This window comes from Sebastes umbrosus, chromosome 14 (assembly GCF_015220745.1).
Source record: "Sebastes umbrosus isolate fSebUmb1 chromosome 14, fSebUmb1.pri, whole genome shotgun sequence".
Lineage (NCBI taxonomy): Eukaryota > Metazoa > Chordata > Actinopteri > Perciformes > Sebastidae > Sebastes > Sebastes umbrosus.
Window position 1 is genome coordinate 12,916,636 of NC_051282.1, and position 23,730 is coordinate 12,940,365.

Sequence of the window (23,730 nt, forward strand, 5' to 3'; positions counted from 1 at the left end):
GATAAAGACACAGGCAGACAACATGTAGCAGTTTAGAAAGCCTCTTTAATTGCAATAATACCAACATTTCACAACATGATTTCCATTCCAGAGGTGCAGACAGACAAACATTACAAAAGAATTGAGGAAATGTAGTTTTTTTTTAATCTTTTTTTATTGAATTTTTTTAAGAGCGAAAGAGCGATCATTTTTTATCCGTGAGCGGTTATTCTTAAGTAACAACACATTCCTCTCACTTCCCAGCAGTGTGAGCCGAAAGCAGCCCCCGAGCACAGCCTGCGAGGGGTCTCTGGAGCGTCTATAGAACTGTTCATCTGATACGTCTACTCAATACCTGGCCACATGTTGACTCTATATGAAGCCAGAGTACAGTGTACATAGGTTACAGTGATGAAGCGCGTCCCCTGCCTCCTGAATCTACATTTTATTTTGTAACAACCTCCCTCGACAAGCTGTGCTCTGAGAATACAGTGTGTGCTGTGCGTAATAGACTACCCCACCATCCCATTTACCTTGAACATAAACAAAAACACTGATAGTGATAATAAAGGTAAAAATCAATGCATGTCCAGAAAAAAAAAGCCAACAAACCCTGCCCAGTAGAATTCAGCTGCATTTTAAGGCCTTAGTGTGTGTTGGCAGTCGGTGCGCTTACTAAATGAGTGTGTGCACGGTCTTTCCAAAACATCCAAACTTCTCCGTCAATGAAACACACAAATGCAGTGGTTTATAATGTCTAGGCTAAAATGTTTTGTTTTTCATCTCAGTGCAAAATTAAAGAAATTTCTGCACAGTCACAATCAAATGCCTTCAGTATGCGTCAATGAGTGTCCAATTGTTTCGCTTGAAATCTGCCAATTTTGTTTCCACAGTAAATGTGTGTGTTACATTATTAAGCCCAAAAGCGTAGTCACGAGTACTAACTGCAGCTAAATTGATAGAATACATTTCCGCATATAAACCTTCATTATAAACTGAAGCGAGAGCGCGAGCATAATAAACACAAAGCACTTCCTTTTCTTAACCATTATAAAAACTTCTGCATAAAATACAATTCTATAGATCGAGATATTACTTTGGTCCCCTTCCAGTAATCGGTCTTCATTTATCAATACTTCTTTTCTTTGTTTTCTCTTTCTTCAATTAGAAAAATAGATCCTAAGTCAGGACTATCGTAATTGGAATGTTTCCTTACAAAAATATTTTTATTTTTTCCCAGAGAATGCAAAATGAAGCAAAGATTTGGCCCAAAAAAAAAATAACGTGTCAGCATGGTGATTGTCCGAGTTTACTGGCTTCTATATGTGTGAGAGTGTGTTAAGGATGCATAGATTGTCAATGTTAAAGAGATCAGACTGTGACGAGACTAAACTTGGGAGGAATCGGTTGAATCTCTGTCTCTAAGCTGTCTCCTCTCCGCTCAGTAGGTACAGTTATGTGTGTGTGCTTGTATGTGAATTTGGATCGGTCTAATCGTGATGCAGTTCTTTTTTTTTTTAAAGTTATTTTTTTGGGGGCATTTTCCATTTTTATTGACAGGACAGTGGATAGAGTCTTGGACAGGACCAAGCCTTAGTACATGGACGCCCGCTCTACCAACTGAGCTAACCCAGGCGCCCTAATCGTGATGCAGTCCTAAGGAGTCGAGTGGCACTGCGGCGGTTCATTCAGGCTTGGGCTCGGGGGTCTCGACTTTGGCCTCGGCGTCCTCGTCGCTTTCGATGCCGCCGGTGCGGGGAACAGTGCGACGCATGGTGAAGGGGAGATCGCCACGCCTGTAACACAGGAAAAAAAGAAATTAAAGCTGAATCACAGAACACTTGAGGTTTTGAGGTCTGATGGAAAGCATAATGGTAGAACACAGTTCACTGCATTGAAAATCATTTTGATTATCATGCTTGCAATAATGTGATGGCACTTTAACCTCGTCCGCTCTTTGAGGGTGCCGGTGCCCACGGCCGACTTTACTGTCTTTCAGAGGCTGTAGCAGGCTCAGCTTCAGAGCTACAGTGAACTCGAAACCCTAAGGAATTCATTGGTACCAACCATGTCATGCGATCATGTCAAGATATGTGAATGAAAATGGGTTTTATGGGTACCCACAAGTCTCCACTTTACAGACATGCCCACTTTATGATAATCACATGCAGTCTTTTTGAATGCAGTATAAATGTGTTATTTTTGCCTATTGTAAAAATGGTGTATTTAAATATTTCTGCATACTGGGGTCTCTGAACTGTCGTAAATTAATTACATAAATTGGGTATCACTGTAAAGCTGAGACTCTTGTGGATCCAATGAGCCCAACTGTATTCATGTGTGATGATGTCAGTCCCCATAGTAGCCATTTCATATAGTGAGACCATTTTTTTTAAAACTTGACCTCACTGTATAAAATGACCTGTGGTGACCTCTAGGATAATCACAGCCTCATGAAACTTTACAGCCACAAACTAGAGACCTAGAGCATTCAGAGGATGGATGGATCAAACTAGAGACCTAGAGCATTCAGAGGGTGGATGGCTTTCCTAGCTAGATTCACAATAAGGGGGTTTCTGAGCAGTTTCCAGAACAGAAGTGCTCGCCATCCTATCGCAGAAAAATGCAATTCTTGCAGAAATCTCAAAATGTCAAAAGTTTTTGATACCAAATCGCAGCATGGCTTTTTCTATGGTGTTCCTCGAGGTCTTGATGTCTTAAATGTGGTGTTTTGGAGGGATTATTGATCATTTTTATTAATTCTCAAGTGGTAAAAAAAGGTTAAATTTAGCACCAAATCTGTGTAACAAATGGTATAAACCCAAAAATCTACTGTTGACCTGCTATCTCCCCCTAAAGACCCCTGTACCCCCCTAAAAGAGACAAAAATTGGGTCTATGGTAAAGAGGGTTGGAGTGGAAAAGGTTAAAGGGCACTGTCTGGAATTTCTTGTATATAGTTTATTTCAGTAGACAAGGATCCATCTCGGTCACCTTCCTGAATTAATGATACATTCACCGACATCAAATTGATCTCCATACGTCCACAGATCTGTGTCGGACTGCTACAACTATCTGCGTAGAATACTGGATAACCATGAAAGCACTGCGGTCCCTTTTCCCACCTGAGCTTGTTCTTGAGGGTGGTGACTTCACGGTTCATGGAGTCTGCCGACTCTGTGGCGTCCTCCAGCTCCCTCTGAAGTTTCCTTCGGTTGGCGTTGGCTCTCTGAGCCTCTTCCTCAGCCTCCTCCAGCTGACGCTTCAGCTGCTTCATGCGGGAGTTCAACTTGTCGACCTACAATTCGAACCAGATAAATTTAAACGTGCAAAAAAGGTACTGATATCCGTCCTCCCAGATGTAGGCTACAATGATGTGACGATTATTAGCTTGATAATTGTGATGGAAAACCTCTGACCTGGTCCTTGTGCTGCTCCGTGTTGCGTCTCTCGTCGTCCACCTGCAGGATGACTTCCTTCAGTTTCTTCTCGGTGCGTCTCACAAGCTTGGTGGCACCCTGCCTCTCCCTGAGTCGAGAGCACAACATTGATTAGGCAAATAAAACAATGTCACATACTGATGGCTAGTGTAACCTGCTGGTGGAGGAAGTATTTCGATCTCTACTTGCATTTAAGTGGCAATACTGCAATATAAACATGCTCCATTACAAATTGAAGACTTGCATTGAAAACATCACTTAAAAAGGATGGAGTTGGTCGGCACGCTCCCAGTTTGGAGAAGCAGACACGAGTACCAGCACGGAACCAAAGCATTGTACTGCTGTTGACGGGGCCGGCAGTAAAACTTATTTTAGTCACCTAAAAAATCTGTTCATACTACGAGCGACACCGCGTCAGGCTACAAGTCATTTTCAATGGAAGCAGGTGACATGAAGCTGCAAACTGATGCCCAACACTTGTTGTTTGTAACCAGAACATCTGTATGAGAGTTTGAGATATAACTTTCTTAAAGTTACAGTGCTTAGTTTGGAAATTAATAGAACTTTTCCGAGCATATAAAAAATGCAGAATAAAAGCGGTGGCTGAGCCTTTCACCTGGTCTCCATGTCCAGCTGTTCCTCCAGCTGAGCGATCTTTGCCTCCAGGGCGGCCATGTTGGCCTTGTACTTGGACTTGACGGTTCCTTCCAGCTCCTGCAGCTTCAGTTTCAGCTCCTTGTTCTGACGCTCAAGCTGGCACCGAGCCCCTTCCACACGCTGACAGGTACTGCGCTCTGCTGTCAGCTCCACATTCATCTGGTCAGTCTGGATAAATAAGTTGGACAGGAACACTTCACTACGACGACGTGTTGAGTCAACATTAAAAATTAAAACATTTTCATACCACTAATGTGTCACAATGTTTCTTCTGGAGCTACACTACAATAAGCTGCTGTATGCTTGTGTCCCACAGACCTGCAGCATTGCTTTCTTCAGCCTGTCATTGGTCAGCTCAGTGTTGCATTGCTCTTCCTCCACCTCTTCCTCCAGCTGAGCGATACGAGCCTCCAGCCGTCTCCTCTCCTCTGCAACCTGAGCACTGAGAGACAGATTGAGGAGAGGTGGTCAACAACAGGTGATGCACATAACTGACAGTTTTGCTATTGTACTTGATAGAAGTCTTACTTCTTGGTGGCCTGGTTGTTGATCTCATCCTGCAGTTCGTCTCTCTCCTGCTGGGCCTGTCTCTTTACTCGCTCGGCAGCTGCCAATTCCTGCACGAGAAAAGAGCAATACGTTTCAGTATGCAACAGAGGCAGGGGACTAGAATAGAGAGTTGGGAGTGGTGTGCATGCCGACCTCCGCCATCTGGATCATGTCAGCCTCCATGCCCTTCAGCTTCTTCTCCGACTCCTTGCTCTGAGCGAGGATCTCCTCTCTGGACATGCGAGTGTCCTCCAGCTCCCGGAACAGCTCCTTCATCTGGGCCTGCCGAGTCAGAGGAGTCAGTAAAACTGGGAGAAAACTGCACCGCTGCTATTCAAACACTTCGTTGAGTAGATGTGGGCAGTAGCATTCTTATTGCATTGAAAACATTTGACTCACTTGGAGTTTCTTCAGCTGTTTCAGGGCCTCGTCACGGTTCTTGTTGGCATTGTCGATGCCCGCCTCCAGCTCCTTCAGGTCCAGCTCCAGCTTCTTGCGCGATGCCACGGCTACGGAGCGCTGCTTCCTCTCGTCCTCCAGCTCCATCTCCATCTCTCGCACCTGATGGATGCACATTCAGCCACGTCCCATTAGCCACAACCAAGTTTAAACTACAATTAGTTGAAATTAGTTTAAGTTATTTAAAATTATTCAAAATTATTCAATTGCATCTATCTTAAATCAGATCTAAATGTACTGATCTACCGCAGCAGCCATTTAAAAAGCACCACTGTGTGAGACATTTCCTAATTTATCTCTGAATATGGCAACAGCACATGCACTTTCATGCCATACTCATTTTCCCTCATTTCCAATGATTGACAAGTTGGAAAAAACGGCTCTGATTTTGTCTATGACCGTGAATTTTTGAAATGTCGCAAAAAAGAAATGCGCGTTTCCGACATTTGGAGCTCTGTTTGGAGGGAACAAACTGGGCTACAGCGTAGTTTGGTCAGAAGTTGGCGCTATAGGATACACATGGGTGTAATCTGCTAGTAAACAGAGTAGAAGAAGTAGAGGTTGCGAACTCGAAACAAAACAAGTTCTAAGATACTATATACAGATTATCTAGCAGTCTAGAACCAACTTCCCACACGACGCAGAAAACAGTTGACATATAAACAAGAATTTGCTCAGTCTATATCCTATTCGTACCTGTTTGGTCAGCGCCCTCTTCTTCTCCTCGCCCATCTCATCCCGTCCTGACAGGTCTCTGTCGTACTGGGCCTTCATGGCCTGCATGTTGACCTCCAGGCGCAGCTTGGCGTCCTCTGTGGCCTGCAGCTCGTCCTCCAGCTCCTCCAGCTGAGTCTTCATCTCCTCCAGCTGCTGCTCTGTCGCACGTTTAGACTTCTCCAGCTCGTGGACCTGCAGGACAGGGAGAAAAGGTTTGTGAGGAGGACAGACCACGCAGGCACAAACGCACCTCTGAAAACATCATTTTCCAGACTTACATTCTTGCCAGCGTCGTCCTTAGAGGATACCAGGTCCTCCATCTCAGCCCGCAGCAGTTTATTGTTGCGGTCCGTTTCCTCCTTGATGTCCATCAGGGAGTCCAGCTCGCGGGTTAAAGCCAGTGCCCTGGTCTCCTTCTCGCGGGCCTCGGCTTCAGCTCGGTCACGCTCCTCTGCGTAGCGGGCGGAGATGTTCTTCTCCTCTGCCAGCATCTAGAGAAAGTCAGGATGATGGTGTCAAATCTGAATTCTAAATTCAATCCTACAAAGATTAAACACACACACGCTATACACACACACACTCTCTCACCTGGTCAAACTTCTTCTGTTTCTTCTCCAGGTTGGAGACGATCTGTCGGAGGTGGTCCTGGTCTACCAGCAAGTCGTCCAGCTCTTGCTGGACACGCGTCTTGGTTTTATCCAACTTCTCGAAGGCAGAACATTTCTCCTCCAGGCGCTGGGTCAATGCCTCCTGGTCCCTTTGAAGCCTCTTCTTCCCCTCCTCAGCGGTCTCCAGACAACCTGCATCCTGCTCGACCTTCTTCTTCATTTCAAGAAGCTGTACGGAAAAGAGGTGGTGTCACTCAAACATCCAATGCTGTGCGGTAGATGTCGTAAAATGTCCCGGATGAGGCAGCAACAGTCCAAATGATTCTAAGCTACTGGTCTCAGTAATCAGCAGACAGTCACAGGGACATGTTCATGTGTTTCTTCTTACCTGAGCCTGAACCATTTGCAGCTGCTTCTCTACATTTTTCTTGGCTTCTTCTTCCTCCTCCAGCTGTTCTCTCAGGTTGTTCTGGTCATCCTCCAGCTGGCGCAGACGTGTGCTGTGGGACAGTTTCTGGCGGGTCTCTTCCTGGAGTAGTTCCTGTTGTAACAATTTAAAGCTGAATTATATGTAGCGGACCATTTGATCATTATTATCAAAGACTTTAGGATCTCAAAATGTTAGCAACTTTCCTGATCAATCAATCCGCCGCCCTCCACTCAAAAATGTATTTTTCTTGTTATTATATCACTTGGATGTTTGCGCTTCACTGTGCAGAATGATGAATGTGCAGTTTGACACTAGATGAGTTTCACATTCATCTGCTCTATACATATGAGCAGGATTTTTTGACATCGCAACGAGTTTGGATACCAATCGTGGTCCATCGTCTGAGACCATAGACTGTATATAAGATGGACGATATGACAGCTCCCCAAAAGTGCAACCAAAACATCTGGATCGCCCCCTGATGGCTGGCTGCAGTATAGGTCATAAATCCTGCCCTCTCCATGTTAGCAGAGGGGACATGGGCCAAACTATAAAGTCAAAGTGCAAGTCAAATACATTTTACCCAAAGATGATTTCCGTCATTTTAGGTAGATCTTATCAGGCTGATGTGTGTTCAAGTGTTCATTTTTCTGATAAGTTTGGTTTTAATTACATATTTGATGCTAATAAAAATATTTACATAATCAAAAAATCTGGATTTTTCAATGAGAGAAGGAAATTATGTCATTTTAAGATTTATGGATGAGGTTATTCAACTTTTTTTTGTGGAAAAACTTACAGACACAAATTAAATAAAAAATATAAAAAACAAGGATGGATGGAAAAAATTATGTTTTTTTCCCCCTGATAAGAGCATTTAACAGCTGGCACGGATTATATTCACGGCACAATTTAAATCATCTATTAAATACCATGAATTAATCGTTCTCCTCTGTCTGTCATTATACTACAAATGGCCAAATATAAAGATTAGACCAGATAATACAGCGTAAATTAGGGCATTTTTAGAGGACATAGAATGAGACTTCATCTAACTTATACTATTTTTTTAGGCTACAGCCTTTTTATTGTCTTGAGTGCCCTTGAAGAGCTGCAGGCCTAAAGCACCAAGGAACCAAGGAAGGGGCAGTTGTATTTAGTGTCAGACCACAGTAGTACTATCATATAAACAGCATGTTTGTCAGTGCGTACCTGAACATCCTGCAGCTGGGACTCCACAGAAGAGCAGTCTTTAGATGCCTTGATGGATTTGCCCTCCACGTCACTCAGCACGGCGGTAACATTCTCCAGTTCAACCTGTGGACAAAAAGACAACAAATGACCCGCTGAACAGAAACATAGTTCCATAAATGACTCAGAATTAGCAATGCTATCACATAAAACTAATCATTTCCTGACCACAGACGTGATTAGGAGCATAGACATACTGTATATACATAGACACTGCATTGACTCCTGGATCGTACGTCAACCTGGGCGCCATATTGGACCGGGCAAGACTGGCCCGTAAACAAATACAAGTGAATGGAGGAGCTGCTGTTTTTCCGGATAAAAAGCACTATAACGTCTACATTTCTCAACCGATTTCAGCTAGTCGTGATATATTCAAACGTTTATGATCTACGAGGAGTAACATTAAGTTAACGTAACGACTCGATAATGCTACGTTACGACTCGAGCAACAAATCTGTGTTGAAATGGGCAGGACAAGAGCTAGTTAACGTTAGCTGTCAGCTCCGTGCAGGACTGTGCTGCTTACTGGCTGCTAACAGCTAACATTACCTAGCTCTCGTCCTGTCGATTTCAACACGGGAGGTGCCATTGATTTACATTACGATGCGTTCAGGCTCTATTCAGTATAAAGTATTGAGTATTGGGTCAATTCTAACGCCATCATGATGAGTTCAAATGTAATCTTGTAAAATGTAGTTTTTGGCAAGAAACTTGAATCAATCCAGTTCTTTGAGGGAGATGTTTTCACAGCAATATAAAATAGATAATGGAGAGGGAATTAACTTTCTAACAAAAAGCAGTATGCAAACAGTAATAAAGGAGTGGATGTTGAAGTGTATGGGATTTATTGTTTCACTTTTGTTTTTTAACGTGCTATCGAATCGGTATTGAGAATCGAGGAATTTCACTGGTATTGGTATCGAGTACTAAATTTCTGGTATCGTGATGTCCCTAGAGAGCAGTAATCATCAATGTAATAGTTGTAGGTGCAAACAGCACTGAAAAAAAGAACAAGAAAACCTTCAGTCAAAGAGTTGTACCTGCACTTTAGCCAGTTTCTCAGCCTGCTCCAACCTCTGGCGCTCGCTCTCTGAATGTTTGAGCTGCAGCTCCTGGACCAAGCCTTCGGCCTTCTTCCTGCGATGCTCCGAATCTCCCTTACCCTGCATCAGCGTTTGCATCTCGATGGCTAGCTCGTTCCTCTCCGACTCCAGGGCCTGCTTGGCTTTCTCCATGGACACTTTGTTCTGCAGGAAAGGATGAGCATTAATGGTTTCTGTAGCCAAAAAAACTAAATTAAGGAGAAATATAAGTAGCTTGATCTAGGGCTCTGAAAATGATATACCCTCTTAGCCTGCTCCAGCTGCTCATTGAGTTCATCGAAGGTCTGGCCGTGTTTCTGTCTCATCTCACCCATCTGGTGTTCGTGAAGTTTGGCCTCGTCATCCAGACACTTTTTGAGGTGTGCCACCTCTGTCTCACGCTTGGACCTGAGATGGGAGAGCAGAGGTTAACCTCCTTGTTTCAGCATGTACAACGGACTCAAACCTCTGCCCATTACATTAACTTTAACTGTTGTTGCGGCCTCTAGACCGGTATCTCTACCTGAGTTCTTGCTGAGCGGCGGTGGAGTCCAGAGTGTCCTCTAGCTCAGTCTTGAGGGCCTCCAGCTCTTCTCCCAGGTCCCTGCGGTTTTTCTCTGCCTTGGTGCGGGCTGCCCTCTCCAGCTCCAAATCCTCCTGCAGTTCAGAGAGCTGAGCCTCCAGCTCACGGATCTTCTTCTGGGCCAGGTTCTTCTGCGCTGCCTCCTCCTCGATCCTTCAAGGAGGAATAGGTCGGCAAAATAATGAGTAAACAATAACCTGCAATACTACCACTGACTGATGAACTGAGTTGAGTATAGTCCCGTACATACCTAACCAGAGCTGCCTGGAGCTCTTCCTCCTTCTTGGCTAGTTGGGCACGGAGCTCAGCAATCTGGGCCTGCAGCTCAGCAATCTGGTCGTGTATCTCATGGAAGTCGCCATCTAGCTTGCGTCGGTTCTTTTCCAGCTCCTGGCGCGCCTTCTCCTCCCGGCGCAGGCGGTCTGACAGAAAAAAAGAACAAATATGAGATTACAGGGAGGGAAAAAAAGATGCTGAAAGTTGGAAACTGTAATGACACCATGTCCTGTTTAGGACCAATGGGATCTATAATGGCTATCATGTAAGTGTGCTCTTCCTACCCTCCAGGTCTGTGATCATGGCCTCATGTTTGGTCTTTAGTTTCTGCAGGCTCTTGGATTTTTCCTCCTCCTCCGTCAGGTTGCTGGTGTACTCGGAGATCCTCTCCTCCAACAACTTCTTCTCCTGTATTCACAAAAAAAAAGTAAACAATAAGTATCCCCAGAGATGAGGCTATTTCATTTGTTACATTTGTCCTTTTCAAAGCAAATTAGCAGAAAGGGTTAAATCGAGCCCAGTAGTATTTACCAGCTCTATCTTATGCTGCGTCCACACCAAACGCGAAGCAAATTGTTTGACCGCCGATATCATTTGTGTTCATTCGCGTAACTCGCGCTACACGCGCCGGAGAGGAGGAGGGGTTTACCTCCATGTAGATACCAACGACATTTCATCAATCACGGCCGAAATAACCACTATGCTGCTTTGTACATGTTGTGCAAGTCCCACATATGTTGGGAAACCAAACTCCCTGGTGTCTGGGTTCATAACATCATCTGGCGGCGCTCGGTCAATTTGCTATTGTAATGCTAATTTGTATTCACTGCATCTAGCAAGCCACGCGTCGGTTCAATTAATCTGGTTTACTACAGCGACATGAACCCAAAATAAACAGAATGTGCTGTGATTTAATTGCAATAAATGGATCACAAGTGTGCCGAAATAACTACATAATGATGTTGATTTGTAAAAAGTCTGAATTCATGCTTTGTCAGGTCTGTGCGCAAGACGACAAACAAACAACTTTTAAAATGTTTGTTTTCCGAATGGAGTTTGGCTCGATCAGTGCCAGGCTATGCTAACATCGTAGCTGCTCCAACAACACTCAACATAATGTCATCTGGGCATAAATACTTCAGCGATGTTGTTGTTTGTACCATAGACAGTTATACACATACATTTATACACACAGATTTGTCCAGTCTCTGTGGGCACCCAGAGTCCTCCATTTCTGATTCAACAACCTCAGGATGTCAGTGATGACAGGATGAGAATCTCAAAGCCGATAGGCTTTTGCGACACAGCATCACGCAAATTTCTCGCATGCCGCTGTGTCGCATTGCCCGGCACAAACTCGCGTCTATTCACCTTTTTGCATTGACTTTGTATGTAGTCACGCCACGCGAAAAGTTTGCTTCGCGTTTGGTGTGAAGGTCCCATTAGGTTTGTCAGTGCTCTTACACCGAAAAGAATAATGAGTAATCACTACTCGGATCGACCAATCTCAGTGTCCATCATCACAATGAGGATAGTTCTTTTCATTCTAACCTTGTTTAGTTTGTTGTTCTGGTCATCTAGAACCATGACATCATCCTCTATCTTCTTCATCTTGGCCTCCAAGGTGACCTTCTCAAGCTGAAGCTTCTGTCTGGCCCCTTCCTCCTCATCCAGCTGCTGCTCCAAGTCCTGTGAGCAGATAAATGACAGGAGGGTTGGCAAGGCAAATCAAACAGTTTGTATTTACATTAGCAGGTTTATAGAGTGAGTGAACATACTCCAATATTTTGCTGCATCTTCTTTCTCTCAGTCGAGAGCTGAGAGGCTCGCTCTTCCTCCTCCTCCACGCGGGCCTCCAGGTCGTGGAGGATCTCCTCCAGCTCCTGCTTCCTGGCAGCCAGACGGGCTCTCATCTCCTCGGCCTCGGCGCAGAGTTCAGTTTCCGCCTGAAGCTGCTCCTGCAGGGCCATCTTCTCAGCACCAAGCTAAAAGCATGCAAATAGAGGACTTAAATATGGCGCAGAGTTTAACTAAAAATCGCAAACAGCCCATATGATATTCAAACAAAGCATCCTCCATCATCCATCAATGAATATTATATGGAAGCGTTGCGATGTTTCTTCTACATTTCATACCAATTTCTTGACGTGGAAAAGACAATGAACTCTTTTAAAGTTTACCTGATGCTGTTTTTCCTCCATCTCCTGGAGCTGCTGCTCAGCATACAAATGCTTCTCCTTCACCCTAACCAGCTCGTCATCCTTGGCCTGCATCTCCTCCTCCTGCCTGCTGACTTGCAGCAGAGGCTTCACCTGAGGACAAAATGGTAGAAATAAGGGGAGTTAGTAAAGACAAAAAAGGGGAAAAGGCTAGGTTGTGAAAACTACAGTAAATAAAATGTTGGCTAAGATATTGTAGGAGACTGAGGTGTACCTTGGTGAAGAGCCTCCACCACTGCCAGTTCCTGAGTTTAAGATAAGCGGCGCAGTTCCTTTGGATCACCTTCATTGCAGTCAGCTGCTGCTGTCTCTTGGCAAAAGCCCTACAAAGCAATATTAGACACAGACTTAGACAATCGCACTCTATATATTACCATGCAGTTCAATGCAAAATAAAAGACTGAGATGCAGAAAAAGTCTTGTTCAAGTTTGAGTGTGTTGAGCGTATGGATATCACGAGAACCGATACTTCAGTACCAAGTCAAAGCCAAAATTCTGAAAACATGACGGTACCAGGGACGACAGAAAATGTGTTTGGGACACAGTAATCGAGAATCGCGGAATTTCACTGGTATTCGACTACTAAATTTCTGGGATCGTGACATCCCTAGTTGAGTGTGCTTAAATGTTATCACTCAAATTCCACTCTAAGATTTTTTCCAGCAGCTACTAAACAGAATCCTGCTAACAACCAGTGTCATAGATCGTGGCGACGGTCTCATCTTACTTGCGGGCCACGTAGCCTCTGCACCAGGCCTGGAAACTGATGATGATGTCCGTGATCTTCATGTCCCTCTCCTCCTCCAGGTGAGCCAGGACTCCCGCTCTGAAGAAAACTTTACTCTGGCCGATCCGGTACAGGTTGGGGTCCAACTCCAGGCTTTTGATCTGAGAGGACGGAAGATGAACTGATCAAATCACGCTTCAGAGGGATTTGCTATTGTGGAGCTTAGCTTAGAAGTTTTAGACCTCCTTACCATGAGCACACAGGCCTGCTTTCCATCCATGAAACCCTTGGGGATGGAATTGGGAGTGAGGATTTCATACCTTGGAGGGGACAGATGATAGGATTTTAATTTTTCTAACACATAACCTGCCAGAAAACAAGACATACTGGGAATTATTATTCTGTTACCTCTGTCTAAACTCCTGGAAGACAATGCGGTTGGGGAAGCCCTGTCTGCAGATACGGATCCCCTCCAGCACACCATTGCACCTCAGTTGGTCTAGAACCAGGTGAGGGTCAAGTTTACCAGCCTGAGAAAGGGGAACATTTGCTGATTAGCGGTGTGGCAACAACAGAGAGAACAGCTCTATTTTACAAAGTGGCTTATAGTAATTTTCAAACCAAAAACTTCCAGGAAATATTGAACGAGAGGAACTAAACCAGGAACTAAAAGTCCATTTTGCACACTCCTGTTTGTGTTTCCACTGCATCTAACGCTCTGATGGATTTAAGAATGATGGCAGGGTTTGAAACTAGACTTTGTTGTTAGATGCCAGACCAGTACTTTTCGGGTACCTTTTTCTCGTGGTTGGGGATGATGCAACGAACAAAGTTGGGGTTTGTGTTCCTCAGAGTGGCCATGAGCTTGGACAGCTGCTCTTTGTACAGCTGGCCCACTGTGCGGAACATGCCCTTGCGGGTCTTAAAGGCACCGGCCGCGTCGGACATAGACACCTTATCCAGACCCACGATGCGGTCGACTGAAAGAAGAAATAATAGAGACAAATAGAGAGAAGAGAGACATCATGTAAGAAGCCAGTGGATTTTAATTGAATCACTTTAATATTTCACCAGGCAAACTCAAACCAAATGCCCATTGTCCATTGACCATGACCATCGTCTCTCCACTTCCTCTTGGTAAACGCACACCAGGAGAGAGTCGAGGCGGTTCATAATACCAGGACCAGTGAAACACCACACAAACACCAAGTGAATGCTGAGGGAAATGGGAATCAGGCGTAGGATGACAAGAGAGGAGTCACAAAAAGCCAGTGAAGCGTGGAGAGATCACACACCATAACGAAAACCAAACTTAGTGCAGTGAATGAGGGGGCCGGTCAACTGTTGACACCGCCGGTTTGTGGCTCTCTGAGTGAACACTGTGTGATGGTTCAACTAAATATACATGTGTGTGTGTGTGTCAGGAAGGTGGCAAACTTTGGCAGTTGCAGTGGGCATGTATTTTTGTGGTGATTAAAAGAAAAACCAAACCAAACCCATGCGGTATATACCCATCGCTGCAGTACCCATGACCAACACCAGGAGGCCCCAAACAACACTATTACACAGAGGGAGAGAAGGAGAGTTCAATGATGGAGCAACAAGTGGGAAGATGACCAGAAGATTTTGTTACTGCACACATAGCTGGCTAAAGGGCGGGTCCATTATTATTATTTTTTTTTAGGTAATTATATCATTCTGTAGCTTCGCAGAGGTGTTCCTTGTGTATTAAAATCCAAACATTCTGATTTTGGTTCAAAGTATGTATGTTTTTGGCATCAAAATGCTATTTTCCCTTCAAGCCCTTCTAAAAACGTTTTCCCATGTGACCTGACATAGCCTTCTGCATGATGACGCTGCTAAATATACAGTATATATATATATACATACTAGGGATGTCAATCAATTAAAATATTTAATCGTGATTAATTGCATGATTGTCCATAGTTAATTGTGATTAACAGCAAATTAATTGCACATTTTGTATCTGTGCAAAATGTACCATAAAGGGAGATTTGTCAAGTATTTAATACTCTTATCAACATGGGAGTGGGCAAAATATGCTGCTTTATGCAATTGTATGTATATCATTATTATTGGTAAAGCTGTGAAAATATTCTTAATATAGTGAACACTTAAACAAATATTGATTTTTTTTAGGTGGCTAAAATAATTTTTTTCTGCTGCTCCCGAACTAACCCTTTCAGTTATTTCCAAATTGAGCACAGCTAACGTTGACTCATCTAGTGCTAGCATTCACATTATTCACAACTATATTGATTAGCTTTGATTAGCATACTGTGGTAACCTACGTCACTGCTTTTTGCTAACGGCTGAGTGGGCATTTCCATTTGGAAAAAACGGAACAGAAACATAGATGGACCCGCCCTTTAAAGACACCGAAACAATCTTAATCTATTCAAAGTTTGAACTCAAAACACAAGTTTGAACATTCAGGAGAAATGGATGGACGGCAGAGAGGATTCATGGTGGAAATAAGCATGTTTATACAGACAGCAGGAGTAAGGGGGGGGAAAGGCTGAATAAATGAAAAAGAAACCTGGTCACCTGAGTCTGAGTGTAGAATAGGAAAACGCTGATAAAAATAGGCTCTCTGACAATTCTGTACCTCTGAGACCCAGTAGCAGAAAGAATGACATTGGACAAAATTGGGCCGTACAGAGGAAGAAATGGATGGAAACAACAAGTGGGATTTGAGAAGGTAAAAAACAAAGGTCCACACACCAGACAATAAAAGAGAAAGAAAACACTATGAAATGCAAAAATAGGAACCCAACATGAAATATATTCCCACATTGAGCACCGCGCCCAGAGAGGCGGTGATTCCTGGGTTAGCGCGACAAGTTAACATCTGCCTCAACTCACCGTCCTTCCAGAGCTCAGAGACAAACTTGTCAGTGGACTGGTTGAGCAACGACGCCACGTTGTCATTCAAGGGGTCCATGTTCTTCATCAGCCACTCGTCGGCCTTGTAGTCCACCTGAGGAGGAACACAAGGCAGGAAGACTCACTCTTAGACCTCTGGGACATTATTGAACAGGTTGAGAACTGTTGAAAATGTATGATAAACTGTGTTAATGAGAATGCATCATAATGAACTATTTACCTTTCCAGCATAATGGATGATACAGAAGTCTGCTTCATCCTTCAGTTTCTTGGGCTTAAAGAACTTGGGGTGAGTGCCCTGCTCCTGGAGCACCTTCTCCACGAAGCTCTTGTCTGTGGCTTTGGGAAACCAGCACTCCTCATCCAGTAGAGCGAGGATACCAGGGGGACTGGCCTGCATGCAGAAGGGAGAGTACAGATCTTAAGGCATGGAACAGAAAGGCCATGAAGTGATGAACACAGTGGAAGAACAAAGAAGTACAAAAACAGCGATATCCGATCGGAAATAAACAGGACTTAAAAAGGGTGGATCCCTCTGCGTTCTGTTCTGTATTTTTCAAATGGAAACGCCCACTCAGCCGTTATCTAATCTAATCTAATCTAATCTACTCTACTCATGAAGCTAAACAATAAAGTTATGAATAATGTGAACGCCAGCACTAGCTGAGTCAAGTTAGCTGTGCTAAGTTTGGAAATGACTGACAGGGTTAGTTCGGATTTTTTGAAGTGGGGTTGTATGTAAACTCATACGTTCTGCGAGGTAAAACGGAGTCTGGTCAGTGATATAACAGTTTTAGTTCCCCGTCGAAAAGAGCAATCTGAAAGCGAGGTAAAGCGGCTGTGGACAGGAGCAGCTGAAAAATTTATTTTAGCCACCTAAACAAAAAATCGATCCTGTCTGCTTCCCTAAACTGGGAGCATGCCGACCGCCATCAAAGTTATTGTGTGTAACGTTACTATACTGACTATAAAGATACTGTATATGTAGCAGCGTCATCATACAGAAACCTATGACAGGTCACGAGGGAAAAAGTTTTTAGAAGGGTTTGGGAAAATAGCATTTTGACTCTAAAACATACATACTTTGACCAAAACTTTTGGATTTCTATACATAAAGAACACCACTAGGAAACTTCAAAATGCAGGGTCACGTTAAGAAACGAAAGCTTGACAGGTGAGTAAGATTTCCAAACTCACAGGTTTCTCAATAAGCTCGATGCAGGGCTGCAGGTCCAGGCCGAAGTCGATGAAGCTCCACTCGATGCCCTCCCTCTGGTACTCCTCCTGCTCCAGGATGAACATGGTGTGGTTGAAGAGCTGCTGCAGCTTCTCGTTGGTGTAGTTGATACACAGCTGCTCAAATGAGTTCAGCTGGGGGGACACAGGAGGAAAAATGCTTAAGAACACTGTTGATCAACAGCACAAATAAAAACTGTTATTTCTAATACATTATTCATACATACAGATCAATTATGCTATAGACTACACCGTCAAGACCGCCTCAATTATTTACCTCAAAGATCTCAAATCCAGCAATATCTAGGATGCCGATGAAGGAGGCTCCCTGCCTCTTGGTCTTGTCCAGAGCTTTGTTGATCCTCATGACGAGCCAGCGGAACATCCTCTCATATGTGGCCTTGGCCAGGGCCTCCACAGCGAACTCTGCTTGTTCCTGGGTCTGAGCCTTCTGGACGTAGTCTCTGCCCACCTTGATCCTGGGTGAAAGGATGGCCCTGGTGAAGTCTGTGACATTCATGCCCATAAGGTGGCTCACCTTCTGGGCAGCTGTTGCAAGAGGAAATGGGAGGGAGAAAGTGAGCAACACAGGATATAACTGCAGGAACATATTGAGGTTATCTACAGTGGTGACTACTGTACAAGATGTTAGTAGCCAACTATTTCATGTTAAAGTCTGACTCACCGGTGTTGTCGGGCATGGAGGCCTGGTCTGTGTGGCGCTCCTTCTTGAAGGACATGTTCCCGAGCTGCAGTACAGAGGACACCACCTTCAACAAGCCTGCACATAAAAGAACAAACAGGAGCATAAACGTGGTTTTATGTCGCACTGACATTAGTAGGTAAATATAAGGAAAGTCCCACTCGAAGAGAAAAAGAAAAAAAAGTTTAATAAAAATGTAATTTGCTGTCTGCCTTACCGATCTGCTCTTCCTCTGGGATACTCATGATCTTAAAGGCCTCCAGGGTCTCATTGAACAGGTCCTTGTCCTGCTGCCCAGGAATTGTAACGTTCCCGTTGGAAAGGAAACGGTAGTTGTTGTAATTTTCAAGGAGGAGCTCATCTGAGAGAAGAAGGATGGTAGGGAGTGAGTTAAATGGCAAAAGAGAAGTTGATACAGGAAGGACCTCTGTAAAGGCCTCAACACACCGGGGGCGTGACGAATAAATGACACGAAAATTCAAAACACTCGCCAAAGAATATTATATGTCTTGGGCTTTCATTGTGAAAGGTAAGAACGGAAGGAGTGGATCTGGTCTGCGCTGCCGTTATCAGGGTTAAAAGGTGTAATAAAGTTTGCCGTCCTGGTTCGGACTACGGAGCCTCCGTGTTGTTGTTTCATAAATGTAGGCGCAACTCAACCCGATTGGTTGATGCCTTTATTCGTGGTGCGAAAGCTCAGAAAATCGACCATGTGCATTGCCTTTTCAACATGTAATATTCGCGTTCTGTGTGAAAGTGCTCATGACAAAAACAACGAATAGAAAAAATATTTTGACGTGCAAATTAAATCGCACAAAAACAACGCACCCAGTGTGTGAAGGCCTTAAGTCTTCAGTCTTTAAACAGAGAGTTATGTAGTATGTTGCTTACCGCGCAGTTTCTCTCCGGCCCCTGTGAGCAAGTAGTAGAAGAGGTGGAAGGTCCTCTCATCTTTGGCCTGGCGAATGGCACGGGATTTCTCCAACAAGTCTAGAGGTCAATCTGTCAAGGACAAGTTCTCTGATACTACCATGGCTACATCTACAAATCAGTTTGTATTCTCGTGAGACAACAGTCAAAATCCTGCTGTGATCCCAAAAAAAGGCATTAAACAGGACCCATTTTGGCAGTTCATGAGCAGTGTTTCTGTGGGGGAGAGTAACTCCCTTTGGCGTGGCTTTTGGGCTTTGTAACTTTGCAGATCTTTTACATGCACAAAAGAAAACTATAAAACACACTAAAGGGAAAAAGCACAAAAACATAATAGGTCCTCTTTAAACACAAGGCCGACAACAAGTACTACAGTGTCTTCAAATTCAAGGATACAAGTTTCAATATTGGCACCAACGATGTAACCATTGACATCAAAGTTGATCCTGATGAATTTTCCCTAGAGGAGGAAAAAACAATGAACATTTAAGACAAGCATGTGGAACCAGTCCAGCCGGGAAACAGGCAGTTAATAAGAAGTCTGAAACACGGGATGTAACACTAAGTCTTACAAATCGGGAAGAGTTGTCGTTTTTGACTGTCTTGGCATTTCCAAAGGCTTCTAGGATGGGGTTAGCCTGCAGCAGCTGCTTCTCCAGCTCCCCCTGACGGAAACGAAGAGAACAGCAAGGCAAAATATAAAGAACACCACCAATAAATCCAGACAGTTTTCAGCCATGGATTCAGATCTAATAAGACTGGTGCATTGTGAGAACCTCACATCATGATCTGTTATTCATGTACTAGAATGTTACTTCATTCATAATGAAACTGATTAGTTTGCTTCTTTTTAAACAAATATGCTGACATAGTGGTATGCGTTTATTTACCCATGATGTACTTACTTCTGAGGAGAGAGGAGGATATGGAGTGTACAAAACATTTAAACATAAAGTGATAAAAAGGAGGGATACCATATACACACACCAGCAACACACACATCGCACCCAAGCATTTTCCCCCACACATAACGTCAGGTTAGTGCCCAAATCTGCAAACACCCAGAGACCCTGTGATCAGTAACCCGTCACCTGTTACCCAGAGCAGAATAATCCAGTGAACCCCAAGCACAATACAAACAAACAGTCCTTTAAGCTTCAATATAAACTTTATATTTCTTCCTTCGAGCTATACTGTCTTTGTTTTTACTCATTTAGTTTCCCCAAAAATGGTTTGCTAAGCATTTGTGGTTTCCACACTTCTCTTTTGGGGATCTATCTTGTCAAGAATCTTTATATACAGTCTATGGTCTTGCCACAGCTACCTCACTTTTCACACAAGGTTCCTTTTCCAGCTATTTAGCTGATGATCACTATTATTTATCCAGCAAAAACATGGAATGACATCATCAGCCAAAACCCAAAGGCTACCACTGCACTCACTCAAAGGTAAAGTAAATATTACATGTTGAGTTTAAAGAATTCAAAGCAATGATTGTACAGATGTTTTGTCAGAAGTCTGTGAGCCACCCGAGTGTCATTTATTTAGCTTTTCTGAGTGATAGTAGGGCTGGGCAATAATTCAATAAGATAATTTATTGTCTTTCAATGGAATCTTATATCGAGATATCGTGATACACAATTACGTCATCTAAATTGACAACTCAAATTTCTCAGAAAATCTGATAGTTTCGCTCTAAAGTTCTTAATTAAATGAGAAAATTCTCAGTACTTTTCATTTCTCAAGTATTTACTTCACACAATGTTAGACAAAACCATGTGGGTTTTTTTATTAAGACAATTTCTCTATTGAATTACCAGAAAACATGCTATCTTGTGATATATATCGTTATCGAGATATGAAATTACCTATATCGGGATAAAATGTTTTGACCACATCGCCCAGCCCTAAATCATAGTACAAGATCACTGACTGAAGGCCCTAGATTATTAATTAATTTCAAACTATTCAGGACTATTGCTGACTCACTGAAACCTCTTCATAAATAACAAACTGAAAACCAATCACTCAGGTGTATGTTGAACACACACACACTGCCCAAGCAATTTTTTTATGCAAAAAGAGAAAAGCACAGTCAAATTTTGGACGCACAGTGTAGCAAAACATAGGATGAAAAATTCAACCAGACAAATATATAAATACATCTATCAGACCAAAAACTGCTGTGTTTTTTCAGCAAAGACCCCTCCCTCTTATCCTACTATTGTCTGGCTGAATTTTTCACAGGAACACACACGGCTGCCACTGATCTGCAGACAAACTTCCTCCCTACTTCCTATTGGCTGGCAACACAGGTCACCTCCGCCTTCGATACAAAGTGACTCCCACGACAGTGCGCTCCAGCGAAGGAAAGAAAGGGAGGATGAGGGAGGGGTGGGGGGGTGAGGGTGGGGGGTGGAGGAGGAGGAAGGTGATGACAGAAGCAGGTGGGGGAGGAAGAGTGGATGGAGGGAGAGAGTTAACTCACATGTGACAGGATCGAGCTGTTCTGTTGATGGGAAGAGAGAAATACAACAACCTCAAAAAAAGGGATGATAGATGTGGTTTTCATCAAAACCCCACCATGTTGCTTTCAGCAGCATCTATCATATAAAGCTGGCGGGCCAGATAACAGTAGTGCAGGCTTTCCAGACGAGTCTGACGTAATGCTTAGGTAGACTGAGTTTTATTTCTGATGAGAAGACGCAGTAAAATCTGCAAAAAACAAATACATCATACATGAAGTAAGCCCTCTGGTCTACATAAAATGTCAGAAAAAGTGTGCACTACTGTTTCTCTGTGCCTGCAGGGCGATTATCTTGATTGCCACCCATTTTCCTTTGATAGTAGCTCTTTTCTGTGGCAGCTGCACCACAGAAGAGTTTGTCTACTGCAGAAAATGAGCTGCTTGAATACAACAATGTGATGATGGATTAACAATCATGTACACAATCATGTGCGCATACACACACACACACACACACACACACAGGTACACATCACAATGGAAAAAGTGGTGTGCAAACAGGGTTGGGAAAATGTTGTGCCTGGAAGATGAAAGCACTGGAGGATTTAGGGATTGTGTCTCACCTGAAAATGAATCAAACAAAAAAGAAACAGCAGGGAGTGAACAGAGAGATGAAGGGGGTAAATTGAAATAGAAAAGGTGTGACTGGAGGGATGTAAAAAAGTAGGGATGTCTCGAGAACCAATACTTCGGTACCTAGCATAGACTGTATACAAGAAGTTGGCGCAGTCATCGTGACGTCACCCATTGGCCGTCGCCATCTTGGTTTTTGCAACCAGAAGTGACACGTGGGAAGAGCTAAGCACAACCGAACGCTGTATAAGACATTTTTAGGAGACTGAAATGTTACAATTAACTTTCATGAACCGAAAACAAACTGTGAAAGGGTTAAAGTTGAAGACGAAAACACTGACACCTAGCTTTGACAACGGTGTGGTAGCAACCTGTCAATCACAAGGTAGCCACGCCCTTAAGCATACCCTGCTTTATGGTCTATTTGACTCTAAATGGGACCATAATTTACTAAATGAACATCATGCTGTATTGAAGAAGACTTGAAACTAGCGATTGAGACCATAAACTCATGTTTACAATGTTTACTGAGGTAATAAATCAAGTGAGAAGTAGGGTCATTTTCTCATAGACTTCTATACAATCAGACTTATTTTTGCAACCAGAGGAGTCGCCCCCTGCTGGCTGTTAGAAAGAATGCAAGTTTAAAGCACTTCAGCATTGGCTTCACTTTTCAAACCTCGGAGTTGCCCAATGGTACCAAGTTGATGCCAAAGTTCTGAAAACATGATGGTTACTCATTTTTCTACAGTACCGCAAGGCTAAATTCTATCATGTTCAAATGTAATCTTGTAAAATGTAGTTTTTGGTGAGACGGTTGAAAAACATCCAGTTGTTTGAAGGAGATGTTTTCACAGCAATATAAAATAGATAATAGAGAGGGAATTATGACCTGTTTAACCTCCTAAGAAAAAACAGTGTGCAAACCATAATAAAAGAGTGGAAGTTGAAGTACATGGGATTTATTGTTTTACTTTTGTTTTTTACCGTGGTATCAAATTGGTATTGAGAATCATGGAATTTCACTGGTATTGGTATCGACTACTGACTTTCTGGTATCGTGACATCCCTAGTTAAAAGAGTAATGGGAGGAATGTTTGAGGGATGAACTGTGTGGATCAGAAGCAGGACTGACCTGGTCTTTCTTGGTCTTGTGAGAGGAGGCCACGTGAGCCAGATACTGGATGACCTTCTTGGTGTTCTCTGTCTTACCGGCACCAGACTCTCCTCTATGAGACAAACGGAGAGAAAACTATTTAGAAAAGGAGGGTCTAAAAGACAAAAGAGTGACAGTCAAGAATTGATCACAATAATGTTAGCTCTACTCTAACGTGTTATGTGATGTCGTATGTGGAGATTTGTAACTCACGTGCAAAGAATGGACTGGTCTTCACGATCTGCAGAAAAGATGCAAATGTTGATTATGCAACCCCTGCAGAACAACTGTGCTGCATATTCTAAGTGAGCATATTTTATCACCACAGCGAATACAGTTTTGTAGTCTGTACAACAGCAAGTACATTGGCCACAGACAGGAAATCCATATCCGGCTTCCTGTGACTGCAAAGAGGTGCTGCTGGGTTTAAAACTAAACAAGCTAATTACCCTTCCCCTCCCAAAATGTGGTCTGAACACTTTACTGCTGCCAAACATGGAGAGAAAAAAAAGGAGTACAAATGGGACAGAGAGGAGTTGATTTTATGGGCGGTGTGCACATCAGAAAAACAGGCCTAAAAATGGAGCTGTATTGCCGAGCTAAGAGCGCATATAGGAAGTGGGACTACTATGCCCTGCCGGAAATAACAATTAGGTGCTTGTAATGTTGTAAATTTTGATTCAAGTCACAAAACACTGCATATTTAGGTAATGTGGCAT

General features: G+C 43.4%; 1 protein-coding gene across 2 annotated transcripts in view; it reads right to left on the reverse strand.

The window, feature by feature from the left end:
• Positions 1-25: 25 nt before the first annotated feature.
• Positions 26-23,730, reverse strand: part of LOC119500961 (myosin-9-like) — a 43,901-nt gene continuing 20,196 nt past the window's right edge. Inside the window, exons 4-42 of one of the 2 annotated variants that reach the window (XM_037791002.1) lie at positions 23,225-23,252; positions 22,991-23,084; positions 21,244-21,264; positions 19,328-19,420; positions 19,152-19,215; positions 18,717-18,815; positions 18,043-18,186; positions 17,808-17,903; positions 17,400-17,671; positions 17,084-17,257; positions 16,107-16,280; positions 15,866-15,980; positions 13,775-13,959; positions 13,388-13,509; positions 13,230-13,299; positions 12,980-13,140; positions 12,467-12,575; positions 12,214-12,345; positions 11,812-12,018; positions 11,585-11,722; positions 10,318-10,441; positions 10,008-10,179; positions 9,698-9,910; positions 9,438-9,582; positions 9,133-9,339; positions 8,051-8,155; positions 6,797-6,949; positions 6,389-6,637; positions 6,079-6,291; positions 5,780-5,992; positions 5,024-5,185; positions 4,778-4,906; positions 4,604-4,692; positions 4,394-4,517; positions 4,035-4,243; positions 3,398-3,506; positions 3,104-3,276; positions 1,636-1,775; positions 26-1,486 (exon numbers count right to left, since the gene is read on the reverse strand). In XM_037791002.1, coding sequence (XP_037646930.1) covers positions 1,664-1,775; positions 3,104-3,276; positions 3,398-3,506; positions 4,035-4,243; positions 4,394-4,517; positions 4,604-4,692; positions 4,778-4,906; positions 5,024-5,185; positions 5,780-5,992; positions 6,079-6,291; positions 6,389-6,637; positions 6,797-6,949; positions 8,051-8,155; positions 9,133-9,339; positions 9,438-9,582; positions 9,698-9,910; positions 10,008-10,179; positions 10,318-10,441; positions 11,585-11,722; positions 11,812-12,018; positions 12,214-12,345; positions 12,467-12,575; positions 12,980-13,140; positions 13,230-13,299; positions 13,388-13,509; positions 13,775-13,959; positions 15,866-15,980; positions 16,107-16,280; positions 17,084-17,257; positions 17,400-17,671; positions 17,808-17,903; positions 18,043-18,186; positions 18,717-18,815; positions 19,152-19,215; positions 19,328-19,420; positions 21,244-21,264; positions 22,991-23,084; positions 23,225-23,252 — 5,399 coding nt within the window. In that variant the 3' untranslated portion in view covers positions 26-1,486; positions 1,636-1,663. The remainder of the gene's footprint in view (positions 1,487-1,635; positions 1,776-3,103; positions 3,277-3,397; positions 3,507-4,034; positions 4,244-4,393; positions 4,518-4,603; positions 4,693-4,777; positions 4,907-5,023; positions 5,186-5,779; positions 5,993-6,078; positions 6,292-6,388; positions 6,638-6,796; positions 6,950-8,050; positions 8,156-9,132; positions 9,340-9,437; positions 9,583-9,697; positions 9,911-10,007; positions 10,180-10,317; positions 10,442-11,584; positions 11,723-11,811; positions 12,019-12,213; positions 12,346-12,466; positions 12,576-12,979; positions 13,141-13,229; positions 13,300-13,387; positions 13,510-13,774; positions 13,960-15,865; positions 15,981-16,106; positions 16,281-17,083; positions 17,258-17,399; positions 17,672-17,807; positions 17,904-18,042; positions 18,187-18,716; positions 18,816-19,151; positions 19,216-19,327; positions 19,421-21,243; positions 21,265-22,990; positions 23,085-23,224; positions 23,253-23,730) is intronic. The other variant, XM_037791003.1, reaches the window with a different exon arrangement.